This window comes from Lynx canadensis, chromosome B1 (genome assembly GCF_007474595.2).
Source record: "Lynx canadensis isolate LIC74 chromosome B1, mLynCan4.pri.v2, whole genome shotgun sequence".
In the NCBI taxonomy this organism is placed as follows: domain Eukaryota; kingdom Metazoa; phylum Chordata; class Mammalia; order Carnivora; family Felidae; genus Lynx; species Lynx canadensis.
Genome location: NC_044306.2, coordinates 185,954,122 through 185,981,176, shown reverse-complemented (window position 1 = coordinate 185,981,176; position 27,055 = coordinate 185,954,122). Strand labels below are relative to the sequence as shown.

Below are 27,055 nucleotides of genomic sequence, written 5' to 3'. Positions count from 1 at the left end.
CGTCCTACACTCATGCTTTCTCTCTCTCTCTCTCAAAATAAATAAATACGCTTTAAAAAAAGAGTCTAACACTGTATAATTTGATAACATTTATAGAGCTTTCTTCTTTGAAGCACTACTGAATAATTAAAGTTGCTATGGCAAACTTCTTTACTTGAGGAGTTCGTTTACTTTAGAGTAGGATTTCTTGACCTCAGTACCACTGAGATTCGGGGCTGGATAATTCTGTCTGGAGACGCTGTCTTGTCCATTGTATGGTGTTGACGGTACACCCCTGGCCTCAACCCCTGGATGTCGACTGCACTCCACAAGTTGTGACAACCAAAAATGTCCCCAGATGTTGCTTAGATATAAGCAAATCATCCCCAGTGGAGAGACATTGCTACCGACTGCAAACTAAAGCTTGACTCTGCTTCCCTGGGCAATGTCCATTTTGCAGGCATACTGTGACTTAGACACATCAACGTCTTGTAAATAGTAGCATCAAATCTTTCTACCTTCTCTGTGACCAGAAACATAAGTAATCTGTGTGTGAATGGTAGAGAATGGTTAGAAGGAAGCAGTCTACACATTTCGAAAGCAATCAAGAAGTAATTTTACTGTCCTGTAAGAATTATCGGAATCATAATGCGTAACTGACAAATAGGATAACAATTAGGAAAATGTTAATTGTGTATTATCTGTTAAGGATCATAATGACTGAGGCAGTCTAAGAGTAAAAAACCTAACAGTCATCAGCGACTAGCTCCGATCACATTCTAGTTCTCCACCAAACATTCTCCACGAAATTCTCAATTCAAAAACCTAAGGTCTTGTCTTTAAACCGCTTATTTGTACTGCAGCCTCGTCACTTCTTTCAAATTATCAAAGAGAAACCTTTCACATGTCATGAAGAATTCTGGTATGTGTCAAGAAGCACATTATCTAGTTTTAAAGCCATTTCTTCAATATCCACATTTTCAGTTCTGTCATAATTGTCAACTCCAGACACATGACTCTCTTTATTTTGTTCTTTCCTTACTGCCTTTAAACACTTGTCAAGTCTCTTTATGAACAAGTCCACATCCTGCGTCTTCATTCCAATGGCTGCGGCAGCATTTAGGTAAGCACAAGGGTAATTATTTGTATGTGACATAAAGCCTTGGAAAGTGTAGCCACTCACGGTTTGCACAGACCCAAGAGGCACAACCCTGAAAGAGAAAAGATTTAGCAATTTAATGTCTGGTGATGCTAACAGAATATCACTCATAAACAAAAGATATCTGTGTTACTAAGCCTTGTATCTACTTATTGAGAAGTTTAAAAACAGTTATAAATCATGACCTGATTTATAAATCATGAAAATACACTGTGGCAGCCTTAAAATAAAATTATGCAATACACTGCTATTTTACATAGAAAAGTACTGCCTGGAGAGTACCGCTCACTTATCTTCTATTAAAGAGCCATAACCTCTAGGAATTGCAAATACCTTTGTACCTTCTTCAAAGAGAAAAAAGAAAATGATTTCTGTTTTGGTACCAACTATGGAATCTGACTTCATATATACCTACCTTAATGAAATACTGAAATTTGTAAGTCAAACCACTTTGGTTAACTGTGTATTGCCTCAAAAAAATCAACAAACTAAAATCACACCCATCTGATCTGTGCTGTGCAATGGAGAGCTGTAAAGCAAAGATCCAGAAAAAACTATGCACCCGCTCACAGTGGATGGTGGTCAGCAATCAGTATATTCCGCAATGGCATGTGCATTTCTTAAGCTAGATTTCATTAGCAAACTTGATATAAGCAGATTTCTACCAGTATTTCTTTCAAAAAAATAAGTCAATTAAGGTCAATCTAAACAAAAAGACAAATACTGGCGACACTAAAAGCAAGGCTAAGAAAACCACTTTAGAAGTGTCAAAACTATGCTGTGTATAGACAGAGTTCATCAAGGTAAAAGCTGAATTAATCTAAGATTTTTTTCTTTTAAAAAGTTGTCCTTTGATGTGAAATCTCTAATCTCTGGTAGTCAAGAGAGAAATGCTTTCATAGAAGCATGTAAAGAAGAGTACTTAGGGCAAGATATTTCTTTTCTTTTTTAAAATTTTTTTTTTCAACGTTTATTTATTTTTGGGACAGAGAGAGACAGAGCATGAACGGGGGAGGGGCAGAGAGAGAGGGAGACACAGAATCGGAAACAGGCTCCAGGCTCCGAGCCATCAGCCCAGAGCCTGACGCGGGGCTCGAACTCACGGACCGCGAGATCGTGACCTGGCTGAAGTCGGACGCTTAACCGACTGCGCCACCCAGGCGCCCCAAGATATTTCTTTTCAAGTCATTTTTCTCTGACCTCATCAAATATAAAATGAAAAATGAAATTCATTTTTAAGCCGTGTATCTATAAGAGAAAAAAGTACACTTTTCAAAGGTAGCACTTAGACAAGAATTGCATAACCTTTTTTAGTTCAGGAAATGGGCTTCTCCTTAAAAATGTTTTCATCTAAATTTAGTAATGAAGATGACTTATTTCTAATACCCTGACGTGACACCACTGAAGATTATCTAACAAAGGAAAATAAAGATAAAAATGTATAGAGACAGGCGATGTAACTTTGTTTCTGTAGCTCTACGAAACAGACAAGATCCCGATCTCCCTGAGGCTGTTTCCGGCGTGGGCCTTCCACAGGCGAGCTTTCATAGCACAACACGTTTTCCATCTCTTCATTCTTTCACTCATGACGAATCCTCAGATGCAGCTCAGCATATACATGGGGGACTATTGTTAAGGAAAGGTACTTTATTACAGGGAGCTTGGAAAAGCCAAATAAATCCAGCCTCTTTCAGACACACTCACCTGGCTCCAGACACCTGTCTGGTAAACAGCATTGAGCCAAGCTGAGTGACAGCTTTGTCTTCGTCTTCACCTAGTGTCTTAAGTGTCATGGCTGAAAGAGGATAAAGGATCCCAATGTACTTTGGTTCACCAGCACAAACTCACTCAGAAAAAAAGTACTTAATGAGGGAGACCTGACTTACGTGTGTGTGCGTGTGTGTGTTAAAGGACACATAACATAAAATGTTAACATCTTAACCATTTTTGAGTGTTCAGCTCCGCGGTGTTAAACACACCCACACTGTTGTGCGACCATCCCCACCACCCATCCTCGTCACTCCTTCCATCTTGCGAGGCTGGGACACTGTACCTCCATTCTCCCCTCCCCTCCAGACCCCCAGCAACCACCATTCCATTTTCTGTCTCTAGGATTCTGACTACTCTAAGTACCTCATACAAAAGGAATCCTACATTCTTCGTCTTTTTGTAACTGGCATGGAGATATTACTTTTTATTCATTGTCAAGGGGCATGATTTCACTTTAATGCACTTAATAAATCTTAATAAATGCAGACAAAAATTTGTTAATATAAACGAACATACTCAGAATCAGAACAGAATTTCCGGATCACCCTTCTGAAGAGTGAACATTCCAATTAAATAGATGGAACGATGACATGATCAATATGGCAGTTTATTCAAATTCAACCATGTTTTAAGAACTTATAAAATGAGAATGTGGGATATTTTCAGCACATACATAAGGTTATGTAAGATCAACTTCTGCATATACAAATGAGAATAATCTTTCTGAGGTTACATGAGTAAACTATGTTCTCACCACCACTACTAGCTACCATTTCCTGAGGACTTGACTTCCCACACTAGATACTTTACAATCTCAACCATTCTTTAACAATTTTGCATGTGAGGGATCACTGTCTCTATTTTATATAGATAGGGGAAAGGAGGTGAGAGGTTAGTACATAGCAGAGTTGTGATTCAAAATCATACCATATCATCTTCTGTAATATAAACCAGCAAAGGACTAAATGGGATGGGTTTTATTATATATTGGTGGCATACATAATTTGTTATATATTAATATATATATATTTAATATATTTTTAAATATTTAATATATATTATATATTTTCCATGGAAGCCAACTCCTGCAAAAGGCTTCAGTTACAAATGATTGTTTCCTTACTTTCCTCAGATATGCATGAAATATGAAACATTCCACTATATATATATATTTGCAAAAGGGAGAATTATGAAGCTTAAAAGCTAAATGCATAAAAGTCAACATTCATATTAACCTGTTAGTAGCCTTTGTACTACATAACAAAAATATATAGTCCTTTTACAAAGGAAATTATCATAAATATGGAGTTCTCTAACATAAAGACAATCAGGAAAACAATCACAGCATTAAAAACAATATAGATTTAATTTTTAATATTATGGTGATTTGTTAAATGGTGAAAAATTTTATAGAGTTCTTACTAGTGACTAAATTATTTTGGTTAGAAGCAGGAGTCAAAGTATCTTTTTCTGTATATTCTAATATTGATTTGGATTCTTTCCAGTGTATGGTTTTTCATCTCAGGAATACATTAAAGCATTTCTAAAGGCTAACTAAACCTTTTCAATTTACAAATTAATAATGTAATGAATTTAGAAATATCATTGTAACCAGAAAGAATTCATACTCTTTCTAGAAATACCAGGTCCCTGCTGGGGATGGTTATGAAGCACTGATTTTTTTTTTCTTAAGAAAAATATATTACCTAAAGATATGGGATTGTGAGGTGTATGCAACAGTCTTTCATTGTAGGTTTCTGACAGCTTCTTTAGTTGGCTGGACAAATATGAAAACATTTCCTGCAACAACAAAATGTTACATTTATTTTTTTTTTTTTTAAAGATTTTTAAGCAATCTCCACACCCAACATGGGGCTCAAACTCACAACCTCAAGATCAAGAGTCGCACATTCTATTGACTGAGCCAGCCAGATGTCCCCAAAATGTTACATTTAAAGAAAATCAAATGGATGCTTACTGAAACTTGCCAGATTTAATAAAACAAAATCTGTTTGGTGTGGTATCTGTGCTGTAAATTAACTCATTTCTGTGCCCTGGGAGCCAGTTCTTTCCTTTGATACAATATAGCGAGATTCAAAGCCGCCACAATTATCAGAAACCACAGGATTTAGGTGAAGAAGGCAAAGGACCGGCATATTTCCTGCTTTGGGGATATTATGGAGCTATCACAAATCCGTCCTCTCTTCCGAACCTCCAGGGCTACCACTCTGGTCCAAGCTGCCATCACCCTCTCCCCTGGACCACAGCAGTAGATTCCAAATGATTTCTCTGTCGACTTCCCTGCCCCTCTACAATCTGTTCTACATGCAGAGGCCAGAGCAGTCTGAAAAGCATAAATCAGATCATGTCCTTCTCAATGATTCCCGTCTGTAAGTACTGAAAACCCAAACTCTTCACCTATTAAGGCCCCAAATGATCTAGCCCAGCCAATGTGCCCAACTCAGCAACTGTCATTCCCCCATTTAGTATAGCGACAGCCACATCAGCCTTCTTTGCAACCACCAAACACAGCAAGCTCATTCTGGTATAAGAACCTTTGCGCCTGCTTCCTCTAGACACAAGACAGTGCTTCTCCCAGAACGTTCGATAAGCCCTCCCTTTATTATTTGCCTATTAAAGTCCTCCCGGTCTCCCTCCTACAACCACTACCTATTTTGGTTTCTTCACTATACTTATCACAATCTGAAATTACCTTATTTATTAGCTTAAATGAATACTTCCTGTGACTACCTACTCGAATGGGAAAACCTGAAAGCAGGGACTTTGTGTTCTTCGCTACTGTTTTCCAAACACCAAGAAAAACGTGCCGTACTTTTAGTATGTACGTAACATAGGAAAAAGTAGTTTAAAATGCATTTCCTTCAAAATGCACAAACTCAATATTAACAACTCCCTCAACTCAAAAGAACATAGCAACTCAAAACAAAAAAAAATTGTGTTCTTGGTCCTACTCTGGAAAATAATGTATACCTAAGAGTAGAAAATAAAATAAAAATATTTTATAAGTATAGTTCCATGTGCACATGTATGTAAGCAGTTTAATAAAGTCTAATAAAATAAATAAATCTTAAATTGGCAACTGTTTGACCTAAAATTATACTTTCTTCTAGTAAGCTCTTTATAAAGTGTTGAAATAAAAATCTGACCAAATAAGTCTTTCCTGAAGAAGCCCATTTGCCCTGACCTCCTCCAGTCACAGTCAAAACACATAAACTCTATGGATACACTAAAGGGCCAAGGGCCAACAAAGTACCAGGTGTAGACAGCAGGAAATGATACTTCTCCTACTTCGAAGGCTGCAAAAAGTGCTTCAGTTTTCTCTAAGGTAAGGGTTGGATAGTCTGATTCTACTCAATCCATCTTCTGTTAAGATTAAGAAGAAGAAAAGTCCTACCAAGTTTGTTAATTATTAATGAGTCTACTTAAGACCACAAACATTTTTTTTACACAGTATATTTTGTGCTCTGACCTGAAAAAAATTTTTAAACTAGTAGTCATTCTTAAATTTTTAGGCTATTATATAAGATCAATTGTCTCAGCATGTCAGAATTGTGAAATCCTAGATCACTAAAATAAACTGACTTTTTTATATTAGAAAACTTAACATCCATATTGGCCATATCTAATGAAGTTATGAGGAAATGTTACTGTTAGATGTAATAAACCTTTCTCTTTTTTTAAAAAACAGAGTAGGGACGCCTGGGTGGCTCAGTCGGTTAAGCGTCCAACTTCAGCTCAGGTCATGATCTAGCAGTTTGTGAGTTTGAGCCCCACGTCAGGCTCTGTGCTGACAGCTCAGAGCCTGGAGCCTGCTTTGGATTCTGTGTCTCCCTCTCTCTTTGCCCCTCACCCACTTGTGCTCTCTCTCTCTCTATGTCTCTCAAAAATAAACAACAAAAAAAATAATGTAGAGAAATAATTAAGGAGGCAAATGTCATCACCATTTGCAAACTGTAAAGAGCTGTTTAGGCAACTTTTCTTAAACATATAAAGATTTCTTGGCCCCTCCTTCTTAAACTACCGTTCTGATATTCATTTCAGAAGGTGAAACAGTAAGAGAATCAAATGGAATGCAAAGATCAAGAGTTTTTCTGACAACTGGAACAATTCCTAATCTTTTAGTACTATACCAGTATTAATGAACAGTAGAATTTCTGGATTTCATTTATATATTTTCATCTACTATAAAGTAACGAGGTCACTAATCCAAATGCTCTGTGTTGCTTAAAAAAGAAAAAAGCAGTCACATTTTAATTTAGATGTTAACTGCTGATTTTTCATCATCTATATTATACACCGAAGTCTTAATTTGCAACTGTCTGTCTAACTCTCTTAGTCTCAAATTCAACTTCTCATAAGCAGAAACAAATCTGATAGCTAGGAAATGCCTTTTATTAGCCTCCTACATTTTCCACCCTAAGAGTAACAGCAAAATACTCACTTCAGTGGTGAGGACAAATGTAAAATATTATTCTATCCAGTATGGGTACCCCAAGAATCACCAATGTGAACACACTCGTAAACTAAGAAGCCTGACGAGTAATTAATATGTATTTATTTGTACTTAGCTATTTCCAAAAAAAGAGGAAATGTTTCCCTAGTAACACCCCTAGAGGGTGCTTTTAAACTTACTGATGCATACATGGCTATTAAAAAACTGAGATTCTCCTAATACTCAATTTCTAATACTTTAACAAATCACTTTTAACCAGTTCTACTGATTGCTAATATCACTAGAAATCAGTTTTACCTAAAACTTTAGACTACAAACATAATGCTAAGGTACATCTTTAGACTACAAACATAATGCTAAGGTAACTAAATCTTACATATAACGAGTATGGGAGTAATTACACAAAAAAGAAAACATCTGTGAGTCAAGTTCACATCCATCTGCAAATATTTCGTGTAAAGGGTTATGATAGGTAAGCCAATAAGCAAAGAAGCTTAAATATCTTAACGTGCAATATACTGAGTCCTACAATATCTGACAGGTTAAGGCCCTCAATGTTCTCCCATTAATATCACTACATTTAAAAAATATCATTTGGAAGGCTGTACCACTATTTCCTACACTACTACTTAGCTAAGCAGTTTTTTCCTGATATATTAAAGGTACTACAAAACCTGCACTATTTTTTTGCCGCAGTTAAATCTATAACTGACATTTATTATAAAATACTTCTGTAAAGGGAGAAATTTATAAGTACCCAAAGCAAATGTATATAGAAAGATCTTACTTAAAAGAAATGAAATATTATTGATTTTCTATGTCTTTTGTGCTGTATTTAACTTAATTTTAAAAGACTCTTCACTAGAGATAAACTGAACTGCATACCTGAATGCTAATGTCAGCTATATTTCTAGAATAAAAATACAAAACTTTACACCATAGTTCAAGATGTTAATGGAAGGGAAGCTGAATTATATTAAGCATTATCTTTCACATGGCCTTTTGTAAATTGATTTGCAGCTGTAAAGCCCAAAGTTTAGCCTATCCCTCCCCATAACCCCCAAATGTGCATAACTCACTGAATTTTAAGGGAAAATGTCTTATGTAATGTTTTCAAAACATACCGTTTCTTGTTACAAGATAAGATGAAAACAGAGCTTCAGAAATTATTATAATATGTCTTACAAAGTAGGTAATAGATCGAAAGGGAAACGTAACAAGTGGTCTAACACATCCATGGTACCATGAAAGGATAGGCGACAACAGACCGCACGTACAGACGCATGCACACGGAGGTCCCCGTGTGCACATGCCAGCACGGAATGCAACGTGCTGCTCTGGCCGTGGCCAGCGGCAAGGACCTGGGTGCCCTCAGCAGGCCCTACATCTCAGGCTAACGCCCTGCTTTCAAACTCCTCTGTGGAGGCTCCATAACCAGGCCTGAGATCTGACGCTCTGGTACTCCACTACAGATCTGGTACGCTCTGGTACTCAACTACTCCACTTCTAGGGCTGCAAATCTACTCAGGTTCCCAAGCTTAGCTCTGTTAGAGAACAGCATCTGAAGCTGTATGTCTGATGTTCTTTCAGAACTTAGCTGGTCTTCCAAGCCCAGCTAGCAAGCGCTGGCCACTGGAGCGGCCCTTCCGCTGTCACTCCTCATCCACCCTTGGCCCCACTCAGCAGATACTTGCAACGACGAATGATTATGCACGTGCCCTGTTCAGCAAAGCACTCTTCTAGAAGGAAAGCTAAGCAGAATGCTGGCCTTCTCTGGAAGCAAAGAGAAGTCAGGAGAAACTTCTAAGACTGATCCTTCTTTTTGCAGAGAGAAACCCATAGAAATGGTGTCTTAAATTTTAACCCCTTTCTCAAAGGGTTCTTCAGTTAAATTCATGGCCATCTCTCCCCTCAGTGAAGCAGAATGTTGATCAGGAAGGGGCTAAGGGCACAGGTTCAATTCACACGCCAGTGCCACTCTCTCTGATCCTTTCACACTTCAAAAAAGAAGGCTTGAGAAGGAATGGCTTCAAGCTGAGTTCTTGTCTGCCTCTACTGTGAAAAGATAAAGCGCTTTCTGAAGAGATATACTAGATGAAATAACCTCTAAAAATATCATTGTGGTGAATAAGGGCACAGAATAAAAAAAAAATCCTAAGTTTTCTTTTAACACTCCTTTTTTAGTACGCAATAACACCGATAATATAAAAAGGAGCTCTCAGTGATGGTATATAAATAGCTCCGGCTGAAGCAAAATAACTTTGCCTCAGCTTCTCCAGAGCCGAACCGATAAACTATCACGATTAAATTTTCACAGTTCAAAAGCAAGTCCATTTAAACAAAAGAGGCCCTTACTTCTGCAACAAATCCAATAAAAAAACAATATTTATGCCACATACATGCAATTAGGGCTCATGGAGGACATCCAGATTTTTCAGTGAAGAGCCCTGCCTGTTGAATGAAGTTGTTAAAGAGTAAACTTTTATTCACTCACAATGACAGGGTTCTCAAAGGAGTACTTTAATACTTTGAAGATTACTACTACAGGCGGTCTCTAAGAAATTCTACACAAAGAATTTTAAACATTAGTCTTTGAGGTTTTTACATACCTCCAGTAGCGAAGAAGAGAGGGTCGCGAGATCATCATTTTTATGGCTCTGATGCCTAGCACAGAGCAGGAAACCATGCCCCCAGTGCTGGACGAGCGACTGGAAGCAGTGGGAAGGGAGTGGTTAAGACACAAAGCGCAGAGGCGTTAGAACCACACAGACCTGGGTTTCAGTGGCATTTTTGGCATTTCTTGTGCTCTCTGGATAAGTACCTAACTTCTTTGAGCCTCAACTTTATCTGTAAGATGGGGATAATACCTACCTCATAAACTTGCTTTAAGTCGTACATGAAATAATGAATATAATAAACCTAGCAGAGCTCCTGACATACAGCAAACATTCATAAAAATGCCAACTTTCCACCCACCTACTTTTCCCTCCTAAAAGAGTTTTCTGGTTAAAATAACTAACATTAGCTGGCAGGACTCTCATAGACACATGCCAACACCCCATAGCTATAATCCTATTCTTGTCGTCCTGTGCATTCCACTCTATTCCATCCAGATAAAAGGAAAAGAAAAAAGTTCCGGATGTTACAAAGACAGGTACTTCTTGACATCTGAGATGGAGCCATCCAACTTGTAAATATCACCAGACATAAAATTCGTCTCATAAAATATTTGTTCGATGATTAACAAAGAACAAAGTCCCAATGAGAAGCAGAGCGGGGCTACCTGCTGGATCTATTCACTTGTTAAGCCACATATTCCTACAGGTCACTCTCGAGGCAGGTGGATTTTCTATGCTGAGCAAACTGTACACACGCAAGGGTGTTTGGAATCATCTAAATGTAAGTGAAAAATTTAAAGTCAAACCCTAAATGTCAGAAGTCAGAAGAACCATGGCATCACAGAAATTCTTAGATTCCAAAAAGATGACAGAGCCCCTGTAAGATCAACAATTCCAAAATCCTACGGTAAGGAAGTAAATTTGGAAGAGGAGTAGCCTGATATAGCACCTGTTACACACCACAGGTTATCACCATTTTAACTCGTTCCTTTTCACAAGTTATGGGGAGTATTGAGAAATACTGAGAAGTATTCCTATGAGAACATCTAGTTCATAATGTCAGTATCAAAATTATTTTCTCTCTAACTGGAAGATACTTATTCTGCGTAAAACAAGAGATGACCACGCCAAAGTAAACCTAGGTGTTCCCTAACACCTCCCGTTAGTTCATTCAACCAACATCTGAAGAGCATCTAGCGCCTCAAGCAAAGGACGCTAAGCCCAGAGGGATGAATGCAAGCTCCAGGCTGGACACTAGTCTCCCAGACTCCCCGTCCAGAAGGACCAAGTCTCATTTCACACCCCTGATGGTGATTTCTGGGGGGTATGCACTCAGATAATCAGTTTAACATGCTAGCTAAATAAACTTAACTACAAAATCACTCAAGACTGATATTAGTTTATTACAGCAAATACATAATTTTATTAGCTATTATCATATATAGTTTCAATTGAAGAACAGAAATAGGAAATGCTGAACAGTACACTTATTTGATACTGTAACAGCATATAAAAATTTTTAAGGTTTCAGGGCGTCTGGCTGGCTCAGTTGGTTAAGCATCTGACTTCAGCTCAGGTCCTGATCTCATGGTTCATGGGTTCAAGCCCTGTGTCGGGCTCTGTGCTGACAGCTCAGAGCTTGGAGCCTGCTTCAGATTCTGTGCCTCCCTCTCTCTTTCTGCCCCTCCCCCCACTCTCTTTCTCTCTCTCTCTCTCTCTCAAAAATAAATATATATTTAAAAAATTTTTTTAAAGTTTCTATCTATATGATAAACAATAATCTTTAAATGTCTAACTTAAAACTTGATGTAATAGTCTTCTCAGAGATCTTATATTTCCAAAAATGAATTTTTAGCCAAATCTGCAGAGGGACCATTAGAAGGCAAAGAGCAACAACAATACAAGAAAGGACTATAACTAGGACAACTAAAGAGATCAGAAACAGATAACTAACAAGTTATATTTTTAAACCTTTGGTATTTTGGGATATTTATATAGTCCATCTCAAAATCCATAAAATATTATCTACCTATGTACTAAAATGCTAAAAAGTTATGTTTCTTCTCCAAGTTTCTGTTATAGATACAAGTGACCTGTGTGCCTCCAAAATAATGGGTTTCAAACTAGGATGCGCATCAGATTTATCAGGGAAGTTTCTTAAAAATGCAGTTGTCCTAGCGCTTCTTGGCCTTTTGGCTAAGATCAAGTGTAAAAATGCAGTTGTCTTAGCCCCACTCCACACTTACTGAATCTGAATTTATCATAAAGGAAAGTTAATTTTATGAAGTGATCTAGAACAAACTCTCTTGGAACTGCATAGGACTTTGCTTTCTAGACTCAGTCTAGAATATCCTGTAAGTAGGGCACTTAGGTGGCTCAGTTGGTTGAGTGCCTGACTCTTGATTTTTGGCTCAGGTCATGATCTCACAGGTCCCTGAGATCAAGTCCCACATCAGGCGCTGACAGTGTGAAGCCTGCTTGGGATTCTCTATCTCTCTCTCTCTCTCTCTCTCTCTCTCTCTCTCTCTCTCTTTCTTTCTCTCTCTCTCTCCCTCCCTCCCTATCTCTCTCTCTCTCTCCCCCTCTCTTTCTGTCTCTTCCCTGCTTGCACTCTCTCTCTCAAAATAAATAAATAAAAACTTTAAAAAAAATACCCTGTAAGAGTTGTACAGGTATTTTAGCCATCGAGTCTAATTTATGATGACACCATAAGAGTCTAATAATAAATGCACAAGTTGTACCTTCATAGAACAGATGCCACTTTGTCAGGGAGGCTTTCCCCAACCCTCTCAAAACTGGGTTAGGTGCCCCAACTGGGTTGGGTGAAACATGCTCTCATATCTTCTGCTTGTCCTTACATAAAGCCAAACAGATTTGTAATTATTTATTTAACATCTAGATTTCCCCCGACTATAACTTCCATGAGGGTAGAGACTACGTGAGTCTCACTGGTGAATTTAACCTTAGGGCCTAAGCATAAACATTTCTTTGCCTGAATAAATGAACAAGCAAGGTCCAATACTGCCAACATAATGTGGGGGCCAGAGTATAAAGGATCATGATGGAAGGGTAAGCTTTGTCTTGCAGGCAACCAGAACTCAAAGCAGAGTAACTTGAAAAACTTTAAAGTATTGACCTGGCACACTCATTTACAACACAGCAAAAGAGAGTAGGCTACAGATTAGAAGGAGAATTAGTAAATTCCTGTAGCCATCCAGGGGTAGATATGGTAAGGGCCTGAGCTAGGGAGCGGTAGCAGTGGAAGGGAAAAGGAGGAAATGAATGTTGGGAAACATTCGGAAGGACTCAAGGGCATAAAAGGAATCACAAGTATCAGTGTCAGAAGTCAGTTTAAAACAAAAAAGGGAATTTGTTGGTTCATCTACAGCCAAGTCTACAAGGAGGCATGGCTGGATCCAGAAACTCAGATGATTCTTAGTTCTGTTTTCCCTCTTAGATTTTCTAGTCCCAAGAAGGCTTTCTTGGTGAGGCCAGAAGTATGGCAGGTGAGTAATAAGATCATATGCTTACAGTTTACTATCTCCAAAGCAGCAAACCCCCTCTCTCTCAAGACTCTATCAAGTCTGCTGGAAGGAACCGACCTCCACATGCCCACCTGTGAACCAAGCTAGCCGGGTCATATGCCCACCACTCCGACAAAAGGAGGAAAGAACACTGTCACTGACAGTCCCACTGGGATCACCTGGAGTCAGGGAGGGGCAGCTCCCCATCAACTGCGATTCTGTACAAATACCTTATATCCTTTCTTTTTTTTTTTTTTTCAACGTTTATTTATTTTTGGGACAGAGAGAGACAGAGCATGAACGGGGGAGGGGCAGAGAGAGAGGGAGACACAGAATCGGAAACAGGCTCCAGGCTCTGAGCCATCAGCCCAGAGCCTGACGCGGGGCTCGAACTCACGGACCGCGAGATCGTGACCTGGCTGAAGTCGGACGCTTAACCGACTGCGCCACCCAGGCGCCCCAAATACCTTATATCCTTTCTAAAATACAACTGAGCTTTTTTGGCCAGGGTTGCTAAATTCATTCATTGCCTTTGCCTCCCTTGCGTATTGGTAGACATAAGTCTTCAGATTTATAGCTATGTAAGATAACTACACAGCTACCAGGCTAGATTACTTATCCATATAGGAAAAAAGCAGCAGAGTTTAGAGGTTAAGATAGAGGATCAGAGGCCCAATTGCCTAGCGTTAAACCCATGGCCCACAATTTACCTCAGACACATTATTTATCCTTCCATCTCCCGTAAAAATGAGGATGACAGAAACACCTCACAAAAAATCTGCAAGTTCAAATGCCTTTTCCATAGTAAAACAACCGGTTGTAGGAGAGCTAAGACCCACGGGCACTTAATACAACTAAACTCTCATATGAACAATACAAACAGGTGATAGTTTTGCTCATCTATAAACAGGTCTCCTCTGTCATATGGAAAAGGCTCCTTGGAAGATTTGTTGAGGTCTTCTCTTAACTACAACAATCTATTACCGTGATGATCACTTCGGGGAGTTGATCAAACTGGAGTTTTAGTCAAATCATTTGGAAATGTTTGTTAGGTTTATTGAGGCATCATTTATATACAGTAAAGTTTCGGAGGCCCAGTTTTCAGGGGTTCACGTCTATGAGTTTGGACAAACATATACAGTTATGAAAACACTCCCACTCTCAAGATACAGAACAGTTTACTACCCCATGAGTCCCCTCGCTCAACCCAAGACTCTGACAACCACTGATCTCTTCTCCGTCCGTCCTGATATGTTTTTTGCCTTTTCCAGGATGGCATACAAATGAAACCATTTAATATGTATCTTTTGAGCATGGCTTATCTCATTTAATATAAGGCCATTATTTTGAGAGCCATTATTTTGTTGCACATATCAGTGATTTGTTCCTTTTTATTGCTGAGTATTATATACACAGTTTGTTTATACACCAGATGACAGACATTTGGGTCGTTTCCAGGGTCTGGCAATACTGAATAGAATCACTACAGACATTCACGTATAGGTTTTTGTACAGACATAAATTTTCATTTCCCTTGAGTAAAGAACTAGGAGTGGGCTGGCTAGTTTATATGGTAGCATATGTTTAACTTTATAAAAAACTGCGAAAGTGTTTTCCAAAGTTGCTGTACCATTTGTGTTCCTATCAGCAATGTCTGAGCGATCTACTGGCTTGAGAGGTTTGCCAGGATCTAGCACTGCCAGCTTCCTTCTGCGAGGTGTGCCGTGGCACCTCACCGTGGTTTTCATACGTGTGATGTTGAGCATCTTTTTCCATATCACGTAAGTATTAAGAGAGGTCCTCACAATATAAACAATTACTTTCCTATGGACTGTTTTTTGGGGGGCGGTGCGAGGACTAGAGTAAAACAGGGAACAAAATTTTTCAACTTCTGTTGCATATTCATAAGGCTGTTGAGAGGATCTACCACAAAACATACATAAAGTATCTTAAAATACGTGAAGTGCTATTAATAATCTAAGGGACTACAACTGCTACTGATGGTTGGGAAGTTACACAGATACAAAAACTGTCCCAGGGGCCGCTAGCTCTCCCAGATGGGAGATGAATAAAACATTTTAGTCTGACCCGCCCTGCCAACACTGTCTCTGTCTACAATTCTGGAGTTGTCCTGAATTAATTAAAGCTAGTTTTTAGTGTTGGAGACAAAGTCTAGTTTTCAAGCACAAATGTCACTTTTCTTTTCACAGCCAACATAACCAATGAGTTCAGCATTGCAGTAATGACAAGGGATGAATTTATTATTTTAGAATGAGAAGCTAGCTAACTTCTGACCTGGTTCTTTCTCCTGTGACTGACATCTCACACCTATACAAGTCTTCAGACTTCCAAAAACTAAGAGGAAACAAACCTGTATGTTTGTTTTTCAAGGGCCTCTATCTTTAAGTGACAAATGAACTGATTTTTACTGAACTAATAAGAATCTCTGATGTAGGAGTTTCTCAAAAAACACAAAAGCAAACTCACTTGTCCAAGATCTCTCACCATATCTGGACAGACAGGAGAGAACGATTCACCGAAAACCCCCTGGGGTGATTCCAGATCAAAGTAAATGCTCTAGGACCACACTAGCTAGCCATGCCTTCCAAGTGGCAGACCAAAAGGCAAAAACACCAGTAATATGGAAGGATTTTAGTCAAGGGTATGATTTTGTACCGAAATGGAAAACTTACCTTTCTTTCTTTTAATAGCTTCTTATAGCCATTTGATCCAAGTGATAATAAAGTAATAAGGACATCTAAAGAAGGTGAAGCAGAAGCTCTTCCTGAAATAAGATGAACAAGTCACATTCAGGGCAGGGAAATTAAAATTTATTATAGTGGTCTAGGTACAAATGGAATTTTTGTTTGTTAGTTACTTTTTCTGAAGAGCAACTGATTTATTTACCTGGATACATCTTGCTGATTTCCTGAATGAAGGAATCATTAAAGCCAGCAATTATAGCGCCACCTACTGGAACCATGAAATTTTTGTCCAAGCTCTGTACGAAAGCATCTATTCTACCAACTCGAGCCCCCTAGAATGAAGTAACGTGTAGTATTACAGATTGGCTTCTAGAAAAAGAGACGACAACTATTAACAAGTAAATACCATTAACAGCTATTAACAGTTAACAGCTATTAACAAGTAAATACCATTAAACAATGCATGAAATATCAGATCAAATATCCTAATTTTCTTTGTAACAGTGCCAATAAAGGATTTTTAAGTATTAAATCAGTTTTTAAATGCTGCTCCTTTTATGTGAAAGAGCACTTTATAGTTTACAACCTGCTTTCATACAAACAAATCATTAACTCCTCACAACACCCTGGGGAGGAAGGCAGCGTTTCTGTAGTAGTTCAGGTGAGAACTCAGCTTTTCACCTTAATGTTGGATAAGACGGTCTATTCTTCCCTTGTCTCTCATCTGTGATCTTCCATTTGACAATAAATGCCAACAGTGGGTCCTACAACTATTAACTAACTTTAAACAAGAGTGGCCACCGTAATCTAATAGACGTTAGCCACCCATGTTGCCAATCAGTTAGCTATACATTTAAGTACTGTACTTCTCTTTGATGCTTGGATAATCTACTACCTGCATGACCACTTTAAGCGACAATCTGTGCTCCTACCACCATTCAGACAACAGGAGAGAAAATTTATTTTTAATATCAACTAATGGAATCTTTTTTGTATACTCTTGGCAATGTTTCTAAAGAACTCGTGTTTCCTAATGTCATAATCTTAGGTGATCTTATTCCACTGCAAATGAACTTCAAGTGAAAATCTAATATTCTAGTGAAAAAATGAATACTTACCTACTAGAAATGTAAAAACTAAGTTCTAGCCCCCATCCAACATAGTCTGTGACCTTCTATCTAATGTGCTTCAATTTTCTCCTCTTAAAAATAGAGATACTATCTAAATTTCAACTAAGATAGTTTTTTTCCTTTATCTGTAGTGACAGATTTTCAATCTGTATTCACAATCTACATTCTTATTAATATAACCACATTTGACCTTCATCTTCACACTTTCCCTCCACATCCATATCTCAGGGAGAATAGAAGGAGCAGATAGCTGGCCTAATCTAAGAGACCAGATCCAGGCAATCGGTAGAAACACAAAAGCAGGAAAGGGAAGCAGACTACTTCGGAAGCTACTGCATGATTGTTTCAATCTCAACCTTTCCCTACTACTCTTCTAATTTCCTCATAAACTATGATCAAAGAAAATCTCACTGTATCACAGAAAAACAGAGAGAAGCATATAAAGACTAATAGAATAACTGAACAGCACACAAAGTAGTAGAAGGTAAAAATAAAGAGGAACAGTTAAGAGTTGTCTTTTACTAACACTTCAGTACTGTCCAAGGCTTCCTGAGAGAAACGTGAGCCTAAATCAGGTACAGGAGTGTAAGAGAACCACCACTGCATTGGACTTTGCTAGAATCCCCTCACCGCTAAAACCCAGAGAGCATAAAAGGCACTACCACACTCCATGGCAAGAAGACAAACAGGCTCCCAAAAAACAAATGGTTTTATCAAAGAAACAGAATATCTAAATATTCAGTGTATATCTAAATATTTTTAAAAGATGAAACTTTGCAAAAAAATGTGGAAGCGAAGTATGTTTTTTTTTCATATTTTTAAGTGAAAAAATGCCAGCTTTAGTGAGATATAATTGACACAGTATGTAGAAGTTTGAGGTATACGACACGATGATTTGATATATGCATACATTATGAAGTGATTACCATAGTAAGTTTAGTTAATATCCATCAAGTATGGTTTGATAAATTGCTTAGCAAAAAAGATGAAAAAGCAAGCTAGACCCACTCACTGAAGTCAGAGGATATCAATGAGGAGGAAAAAAATACCAGAAGGCTGAAAGGGTTTTTAAATAAAACAGGAATCATACGAGCATGTTCTATGAAGGAAAGGGTTGTCAATTACCAGCTCATTCATTTCCTTGTTTACTCACAAAAGAAATATTTGGGCACCTATCAGCTGCCAAACATTGTCCAAGGTTCTAGGGACAACAATAGCAAATAAAACAGATACTTGTTCATATAATAATTTCTGCCAGTATTTACTGAGAACCTACTGTGCATCAGGTACTGTTCTAAGCACTTCACATCCTTAACCCTTGTAATAACCATATGAGGTAGATGCTACTATAATTGCTATTTTACAGATGAGAAAATTAAGGGACAATAAAACTAAAGCGACCTGCCCAAGGTCAGGAGTGTACTTAATATTAACAGCACAGCTGGGATTCAAATCCAGGCAGTTAAAGCACCTCACTAGAAGTCACCAAGGTAATCCAAGATACAACAGGGACTAAAACCTAGGTAATCTGGAGGAAGAGCCCAGGTTTATAAAATAAACTCTTATTCCCATGGCATTTCCGTTCTTCCAACTGCCCAAGGTAAAGCCTTGGGCTCTGAATTCTCATTTCCTCACACCTCACATCTGATCCATCGGTACACCCTGTGAGAGCCACTCTCAAAATACATCTGAATCTAACCATTTCTTAACACCTTAATGGCTACCCTCCTGGCCTGAGCCACCAACTTATTTCATGTGAGCTCTGCAACAGCCCTCCACTCTTGCCTTCCTACAGCCTATTACTCACATAGTAGCCACAACGACGGTCAAAAAACATAAATCACACGTCACTCTCCTGCTCAAAACCCTCCCATGGCTGACGACCATACCAAGGATAAAATCCCAAATGCTGACACACCTCACTTCTCTTTACTACCACTGCCGCCCTCATTTGCCCTGGTCCAGCCATACTGGCCTCCTTGTTCTTTGCATACGCCAAGCACACTCCTGCCTCAGGGTCCTGGCACTTGCTGTCGTTTCCTGTCTGGACTCTAAAGAGCTGTGTGGCATACTCCTTCCTATCACTTGGGGCTCTGCTCACGTTACTTCCTGGGGAGGACTTTCTGGATCGCTCCATCTAATCTGATACCCCCTTCCCGATCCAGAGCATTTATCAAGGCCCGTCGTACTTATTGTTTACTGTCTGCTTCTGCTCCGTGAAGATAAGGATTTTGTTGTATTCGCCCCTGTATCCCCAGTGCCTAACCTGATGCCTGGCACACAGAGGGAAACCCTGTAAATGTTTGTTGAATGAACTGAGAATTAGGTCTGTGAATAAGTAGTATAATACCTACTTTTCCCAAGTTCTTTTGTTTTTTAATGTTTACTTATTTTTGAAAGCAGGGCAAAAGGGCAGAGAGAGAAGGAGACAGAGGATCCAAGGCGTTTCTCAAATTCTTAATAAGCGAAGCCACTGCTTCCCACACTTTGGGAGCCTTACAATCCATTCTGACTCTAAAAAGATTAATCCTATGTATTTTTGTGACTCTACCACATCCTTCTCCATTAATCCGTCCTACTATCCATATTCCATCAGTCTTCTAAATGAGTCAGTTTAGCACAGAAACAGAAGCACAGGTTGTTCAGAGCTGACTTCAACGACACGTGCGTACCAGAATGCTTTCTGTGCCGAGGATTAAGTCACCCTGGGGCAGCATCTTTAAAATAAAAATAAATAAATAAGCTGACACGCTGTAGCTATAGCTCTTTCTTCACTGACGGTTTGATTACTACACTGCTGTCTTCTCAAGGAAGTGTTTACAGTTTCAGCACGCTGTTTTTTAAAGGAAAACATGGGGATTTGAAGCCTCACTGAACTACATGGGCCATTTTGTAGCTACTGGACCTTGGGCAAGTCACTTAATCCTTCTAAGTTTGCTTCTTCATTTATAGAACAGAAATAATAAGTACACCTTAAGTTGTTAGGATTGAGCTAATAAACTTTAAAAGTCCAGGAGGATGCCTGACGCATGGTGGGTACTCAGTAAATGGTATATATATCACTAAGAACTATTGAGATGAATGAAAGCTAACTTTAATTTTCTAGAACATCATGAAATAGCAGTGGCACTCAAAAAGACCCAAATATTTATTTAGTTTAAAGCAACAGTACCAACACCTCTCTTTGCGAGGGCCAATTTGGGAAAATTCAAATGTTTAAGTACTGTTTTTTTTTTTTTTAAGAAATGCTAATTTTAGAAGGTAATACAGTATCTGCGACAATACAACAGCTGTGTTTAAAAACCACTCACCCACCCATCTTAAAGTGTTATTTTCTGGTTAAGATTTTCACCTCACCGATGAAGAGAGGGGACGACAAAGGCAGGCATTCATGAAGCACACTTCCACTGGCACCTTCTACATCACATCCTGGAACGCACTGTCTTTGTCTTAATCTCTCCAGTTATGCCGCCAAATTTTCCAGTATTCAAAATTATACCATGGGCACCACAACACTAAGCACTTCTGGGTTAAATATATAATATCTGAGTGAATGTTTTGGAATCACTGAAATGATCTTCATGAAGATTTCACAGGCATGTGGAGAATACAGAAATGTAATCTATAAAAATTAAATATTTTTTGCACTAAGTTTAAAAAAGTTAACACTAAATGTACACAACGACTGTCACTATTGTAAAAAAGGAATATACATATAAAAATGAGAAGAAAGTGGACACAAACTATTAAGGGTATTTGTTAGTGTACAGGTTGATGAGTGATATTCTACTCCTTCCTCACTCTTCTGAACTTTTAGTAATGCTGATGTGCTTAACTTTCAAAAGAATTGAGGCTGATAAAACTTAAAGAGGAAAAGGGGAAAGGGAGAGGAGACATAAAAACAAATCACTGAAATAAAATGTTTTTCAAGATTTCCAGTGTAGAGAATTATACAGCTTTTCTCCGCTACCATTCACATTGGAGATAATCTAACCTAGAATTGTGATGAAAACGTTCTTTAAAAGTTCAGGAATAATGCAAAAAGATATGGAAGAAATGGTGAATGGTCTTCCTTGACATAACATGCCTACCACCCACTCCAGCTCTGGACTTCTGACGTTATGTAAACTTCTGGATTTCCTCACTGGTTAGGCTAATTTGAGTTGGGTTTCTTTTACTTGCAGCCAACTGCATCCTAACTGGCACAACCTTTGAGTAAAAAAATTAAGCAGGGGCGCCTGGGTGGCTCAGTCAGTGGCATCCGACTTTGGCTCAGGTCATGATCTCACGGTTTGTGAGTTCAAGCCCCATATCAGGCTGTGTGCTGACAGCTCAGAGCCTGGAGCCTGCTTTGGATTCTGTGTCTCCCTCTCTCTGCCCTACCCCCACCCCCCTTGCACTCGGACTGTATCTCTCAAAAATAAATAAACATTAAAAATTAAAAAAAAAATTAAGCAGATCAGCTAATACCATCATATAAACCACATTTATATGAGAGATGATAGTAGCATGCTCCAAGAAAATTTTTTTTTCCAGATAGGATCTACTTGGCTAAGAAGCATTCACCACCACACTGGAGAAGACCACAGATAATCTGTGAGTTAAGTCTTGCCCATGTAACACAAACCACATGTGCCAAAACTGAGTATGTGATTCACAACATTATGCATACATATTATGTAACTTACACCATACATGCATAACACCTATCCACATCCTCATACAGTATAAATAATCGTTGTAGTAGATATAATACTTCATTTACTCATCCAATTTTTTCAGTAACCAGTTATTGAGTATCAACTATGTACCAGAGACCATCTTAAATACTGAAGACATAACAGCGAACAAAACAAAGTCACAAAGTCTCTTCCCTAACAGAACCTTAATTCTAGTTACTACCAATAACTAGACAATTAAAAAAATAAATATCTTATCAGATGGTGAGAAGTGCTATGAAAAACAGAGCAAGAGGTCATCAATTTTAAGAAGCATCCAAATTTTCCACACTACTAGGTAAGAAAAAACATTACCAATTAACATTACAATGTTAATCAGACACCACTGATTCTAAGACACCCCAATTTCAGGGATGTTATGATGTGGAAAAATGTGTACCTTAAAATCAACATTTCTGGTAAAAATACAAAAAAGGAGACAGAAAATGCAGGCAAGACACAGGACCCTGTTATTTTAGATAGAGAGTCTAAGAGAGTCTCACTGACTTCAAGAGAGGTAAGACACCAAGTAACTCTCTGGAAGAGGAATCCAGTGAGAGGAAGGAACAAGAGTAAAAACAGGGCAGTGCACACATGTGTGGCACACGGGAGGCACAGAAAAAAAGGCAATTAGGCCCAGAGACAGCGGATGGGAGGGAGAGCACAAGTAAATGAAACTGGAGAAGGTGCAGAGGCCTGAAGACACAAAGCCTTGCAGGTCATGGCGAGATTCTTATTCTGAGCGGGATGGGATGCCCAGACACATTTTCAAAACGTGAATCTAAAACAGATGACCAGGATCTAGTTGATGCTTGTAAAAACAAAATCATCACGTGTTTTAAACCCTGCCAATTCCATAGCTATACACTAAAATGTTTATAAGTGAGGCCATTTCCAGCCTAGGATAATGAGGTACAGTGGTTCCTTAAATGTTAAATATGGAATCAATCATCAATATAGCTTAAAAAAGACAATAATCCAGTAGATTAGAAAAATGAGAATACTGGTAATGAAACGTTCTCAGAAAGTTACAAAAAATAAGCTACTGAAGTATTTCTGTGTTGGTCTTGACCAAAGCTAGTAGTCCAATTACCATTAAAGAAGAATGATTTTTACTGTGTGGCTATAAAATGCTAATTTCTAACCCGCCATGAAGTTGAAGATGCTACAGAGTTGATTTTACTACATTAAGTTGTAAGAAAAACAAAGTAATAATCCTGTAATACGTTAAAATCATTGTTTCTTGACGCATCTTTCTAAACTCTCTTACCTGCTGGATGAGGTGCATACATTTGGAAGACTGCACCCCGTACGCATTGTTGACTACGTGCGGAATGCCGTAATCAGCACAAATCACAGCCAGTTCTTCTAATCTACAGACATAAATATTCAACAGAAAGACATATTTTTACTGTGCTTTTATAAATTACAGTGTGAAAACTTTTCTAATTTAATAGTTATTCTTAATGTACACTAGGAAAAAAATGGGAAAATTGAAATTTCTATATCAGAATTTTAGCATAAAATTCAGCAGCAGGCACTTTAGGATAAATCTAAAAAAGCTTTTAAAATAATGTTACCAATAAATGAGAAAACGGGTATTTATAAAAACTTACATAGATGGTAGCTTTTAAATCGCTTTAAAATTTCCTATATATATATAAAGCAAGAAGCAGATTATAATGACCCCTTACAAGGTGGTATGCTCATTTTTAAATGCTTTTGGTTGCTTATTATACTAAAGCTAATATCTGCAAAATAATTAGCATATCTCGAAATCTTAAGAAATCTCACATTTAACATCTCATAAAGTAAAAAATACATTTTCAAGTAGACTTTAATGTATTAAAAAATACAGAACATTAAAACGTTTCAGTACCAAAATAACATTTTCCAACAACTTGGAAACTAAAGAATCTTTTAAATAGCTGCCAGTTTTAAATTCACTCTTACTTTTTCATTTGACACTCCTTATATTAAAACAATTTGAGAGTCTAACTCTATGTAAAGTAAGGTAATAAATTTCAATTAGAATGTAATAAATGATGTTCCTCTGAGAAACTACTACTTGTGACGGAGGTGATCTCTTAATAGAAATGTCTTCACCTGCTATGAAGCTAAGACTAAATCCTATGATTTAATAAAGTTAAATTTTTAAAAAATGTTCTTTCTACAATATAAAGACTCTAGAAGCAAAGCACTTTTATTCAGTAAAAGTTCTTTCCCACACAGATGTATTTCAAATATCTATTACATAGTTTTATTACTTACTTTTGCCAAATACGTTTTCTTTTTTAGTAGATACGCGTTAATGTTTTTAAAGTACAGATAGGACTGACATTATTCTGTTCATTCGTCCGAAGTTTTCAATTTACTTCCTTAAAGTATTATGAATTAAAGAGTCATTTTATCATTCATTTTCATAAAGCTCACAAATTGACACAGGAACCTTTCTACTACTTAAATTAATCAGATGTCGTTTTTAACAAACTAGACCTTCTGGGATACACCCAAGTATTTTCTTCATAAAATGCACTTTTATGTGTTTGTGTTCTAATGAAAGCATTCCTTAATAACAAAGTTCCTTGACAGTAAGATACTATAACAACATAAAGTACGATTTTAAAAAGAAAAAAGAATCACTTGTGACTAGTTTTAAATACTCAGAATTGAGGAAGTCTGCTCATGTTTAGAGTGTGTATAAAGGTATTTAATGAAAGGCAAGGAGAGACAAAAAATCTTACATGTGAATCAAATTGTATTCTAACTTAGCAGCCAACTGAAGATCAGCTTGTCAAATAGAAAAAATGATATCCTTTTTTATTACATTTCCTTTGACTGATTTTGCCCCACAATACTCTGTCAAATTAATTAATAAAGACAACATATATATACAACTATTCAAATTAAGACTATAAAGGAATTAAGCTTAATGCAATGAAATAAAAATATATTTTAAATTTAATAAAATCAGAAGTTCAAACATATTACTATAACTGTGTATTACCATTTTCCTAAAGTTCACCCATACCAGAAACAGTCATTATATAACACAACTAAAAAAAATGGCACATGAGAATTTTGCTCACTGATAAAAAACTTTTGTGATTTGTTTCCAAAAGAGATAATACATGTAAAATACTTAACCCTACACCAAGCATACTGTAAACATCAAAAAAAAGTCAAAATGAAACAAAACTATCCTCAAGCATAAATAATCTAACATAGGGGCCCCTAGGTGGCTCAGTTGGTTCAGCATCTGACTTCGGCTCAGGGCACGATCTCACAGTTCGTGAGTTCAAGCCCCGCGTTGGGCCCCGTGCTAACAGCTCAGAGCCTGGAGCCTGCTTTGGATTCTGTGTCTCCCTCTCTCTCTCTGCCCTCCCCCGCTCACACTCTGTCTCTCTCTCTCTCAAAAATAAACATTAAAAAAATCTATCACAAATATCCATGTGCTGTTTTTAGAAATGGGATTTATTTCTATCACATTAAAATTCTTCTAGATAGCAATATCATCAATGAAGAACAATAGAGATGTTTATTTAATATTTCAATACAAATTTAAAATCTGATTGGTAAGTAATGAATAAACAACAAAAGTATATGTAACATAATCTTAAAATAGAATCCACAGAGTAACATAACAAGGTAAATTTTCAAAAGCATGCTCTTAAAATTGTCTCTTAAAACATGCCTATAATAATAAGTAGTAATAATAATAGTAAAATGATAAAAATTAACATACATTCATTACTGCCGAAGTATGTGATTCCATGAATTAAAACTAAAGTATATACAACTCAACCTAAAAAAAATAGTCCAAGTCAATATAGTTTTCACAAATTATTAGCACATCAGTTCAAAATGTTCAAATGAAACAGTTGCTGTCAAAACTAGGAATCTGTATTACTATACTCAGGCCTATTACATTTCCAGAATAAAAATTTGTGGACACCCTTTAAAGAGTAAACATTTGCTTTTTCCCTTTCTGCTTTTCTTCCCTTTTCTCTTGAGAGAAGAAAGGTGCAAGTGAGCAAGGGGGAGAGGGAGAGGGAGGGGGAGAGAAGAGAGAAAGAGAGCAGCAATGCTCTCCTGAAGCGAGGCTCCAGCTCAGCCGATGTGGGGATGTGGGACTCGAAATCACAAACGGTGAGATCATGACCTGAGCGGAAGCCAGATGCTTAACAACAGAGTGACCTGAGTGTCCTTGCTTTTCTTAAATGTACGCATTTTTCTCAAAATGCAAAGACATCCACTGTGAACACTTGAGTGTACATGTGAGTTAATCTTCCAATTAAAAGAATTCAAAAGGCAATAAATAATCCTAAAATTTTCTATTTAAAAATCTGTTAATACTGATAGTTCTTACATAGGAAAACTTACTGCAAGATCAAAGAAATGGAGATAGCAATGAAAACAAGTAAATCAAACATTATGCTTAGAAACTTCTACAAAACAATGAGGAAAAGATACACAGAGATTAGAAACAGGAACAAACAAGAAAACAGAGATGTTTTTTGTCTGCTCAGGTCCACTTGCTACTAGTTGTCTTCCCAACTTCTCTATCCAAATTTTCATTTTCCCAAACCACTGTCGTTTCTCCACCGGTCCATTCACCTATTTACTGCCACGTGTTACTTAAGCATGTTTGACAATTAGTATGTCTGCATTTCACTTAAAAGACCAATCAACATCCACAGGACAGTATTAAAAATTATTTACCTATCAGGCACCCTTGGAGCAAAACAGGAGGTAGTAGAATGAACGCACAGAATGTGATCAGGCCCAAGTTCCCGGACTTTAGCCTCCACTGCTTCCAGGTCTGTGCGCAGCTCGTCACCTTCTAACACGTTCTCTATCACCACAGGTTCAAAACCTAACCAAGCCAATCCGAAATCAAAGTGTTAGGTAAACGAAAGTAAGAAAAATCTTGGAACTCTAGGAAACAGTGCCATTCTGCATAAGAACTCTAAATATT

At 37.7% G+C, this 27,055-nt stretch overlaps 1 protein-coding gene across 2 annotated transcripts in view; it reads right to left on the bottom strand.

Moving 5' to 3' along the window:
- Nucleotides 1-571: 571 nt before the first annotated feature.
- Nucleotides 572-27,055, bottom strand: part of SEPSECS (Sep (O-phosphoserine) tRNA:Sec (selenocysteine) tRNA synthase) — a 33,485-nt gene continuing 7,001 nt past the window's right edge. Inside the window, exons 5-11 of one of the 2 annotated variants that reach the window (XM_030314100.2) lie at nucleotides 26,800-26,953; nucleotides 23,348-23,450; nucleotides 16,432-16,561; nucleotides 16,218-16,309; nucleotides 4,615-4,708; nucleotides 2,843-2,933; nucleotides 572-1,190 (exon numbers count right to left, since the gene is read on the bottom strand). In XM_030314100.2, the coding sequence (XP_030169960.1) occupies nucleotides 887-1,190; nucleotides 2,843-2,933; nucleotides 4,615-4,708; nucleotides 16,218-16,309; nucleotides 16,432-16,561; nucleotides 23,348-23,450; nucleotides 26,800-26,953 (968 nt within the window). In that variant the 3' untranslated portion in view covers nucleotides 572-886. Of the gene's footprint in view, nucleotides 1,191-2,313; nucleotides 2,765-2,842; nucleotides 2,934-4,614; nucleotides 4,709-16,217; nucleotides 16,310-16,431; nucleotides 16,562-23,347; nucleotides 23,451-26,799; nucleotides 26,954-27,055 lie in introns of those variants that run through there. The other variant, XM_030314101.1, reaches the window with a different exon arrangement.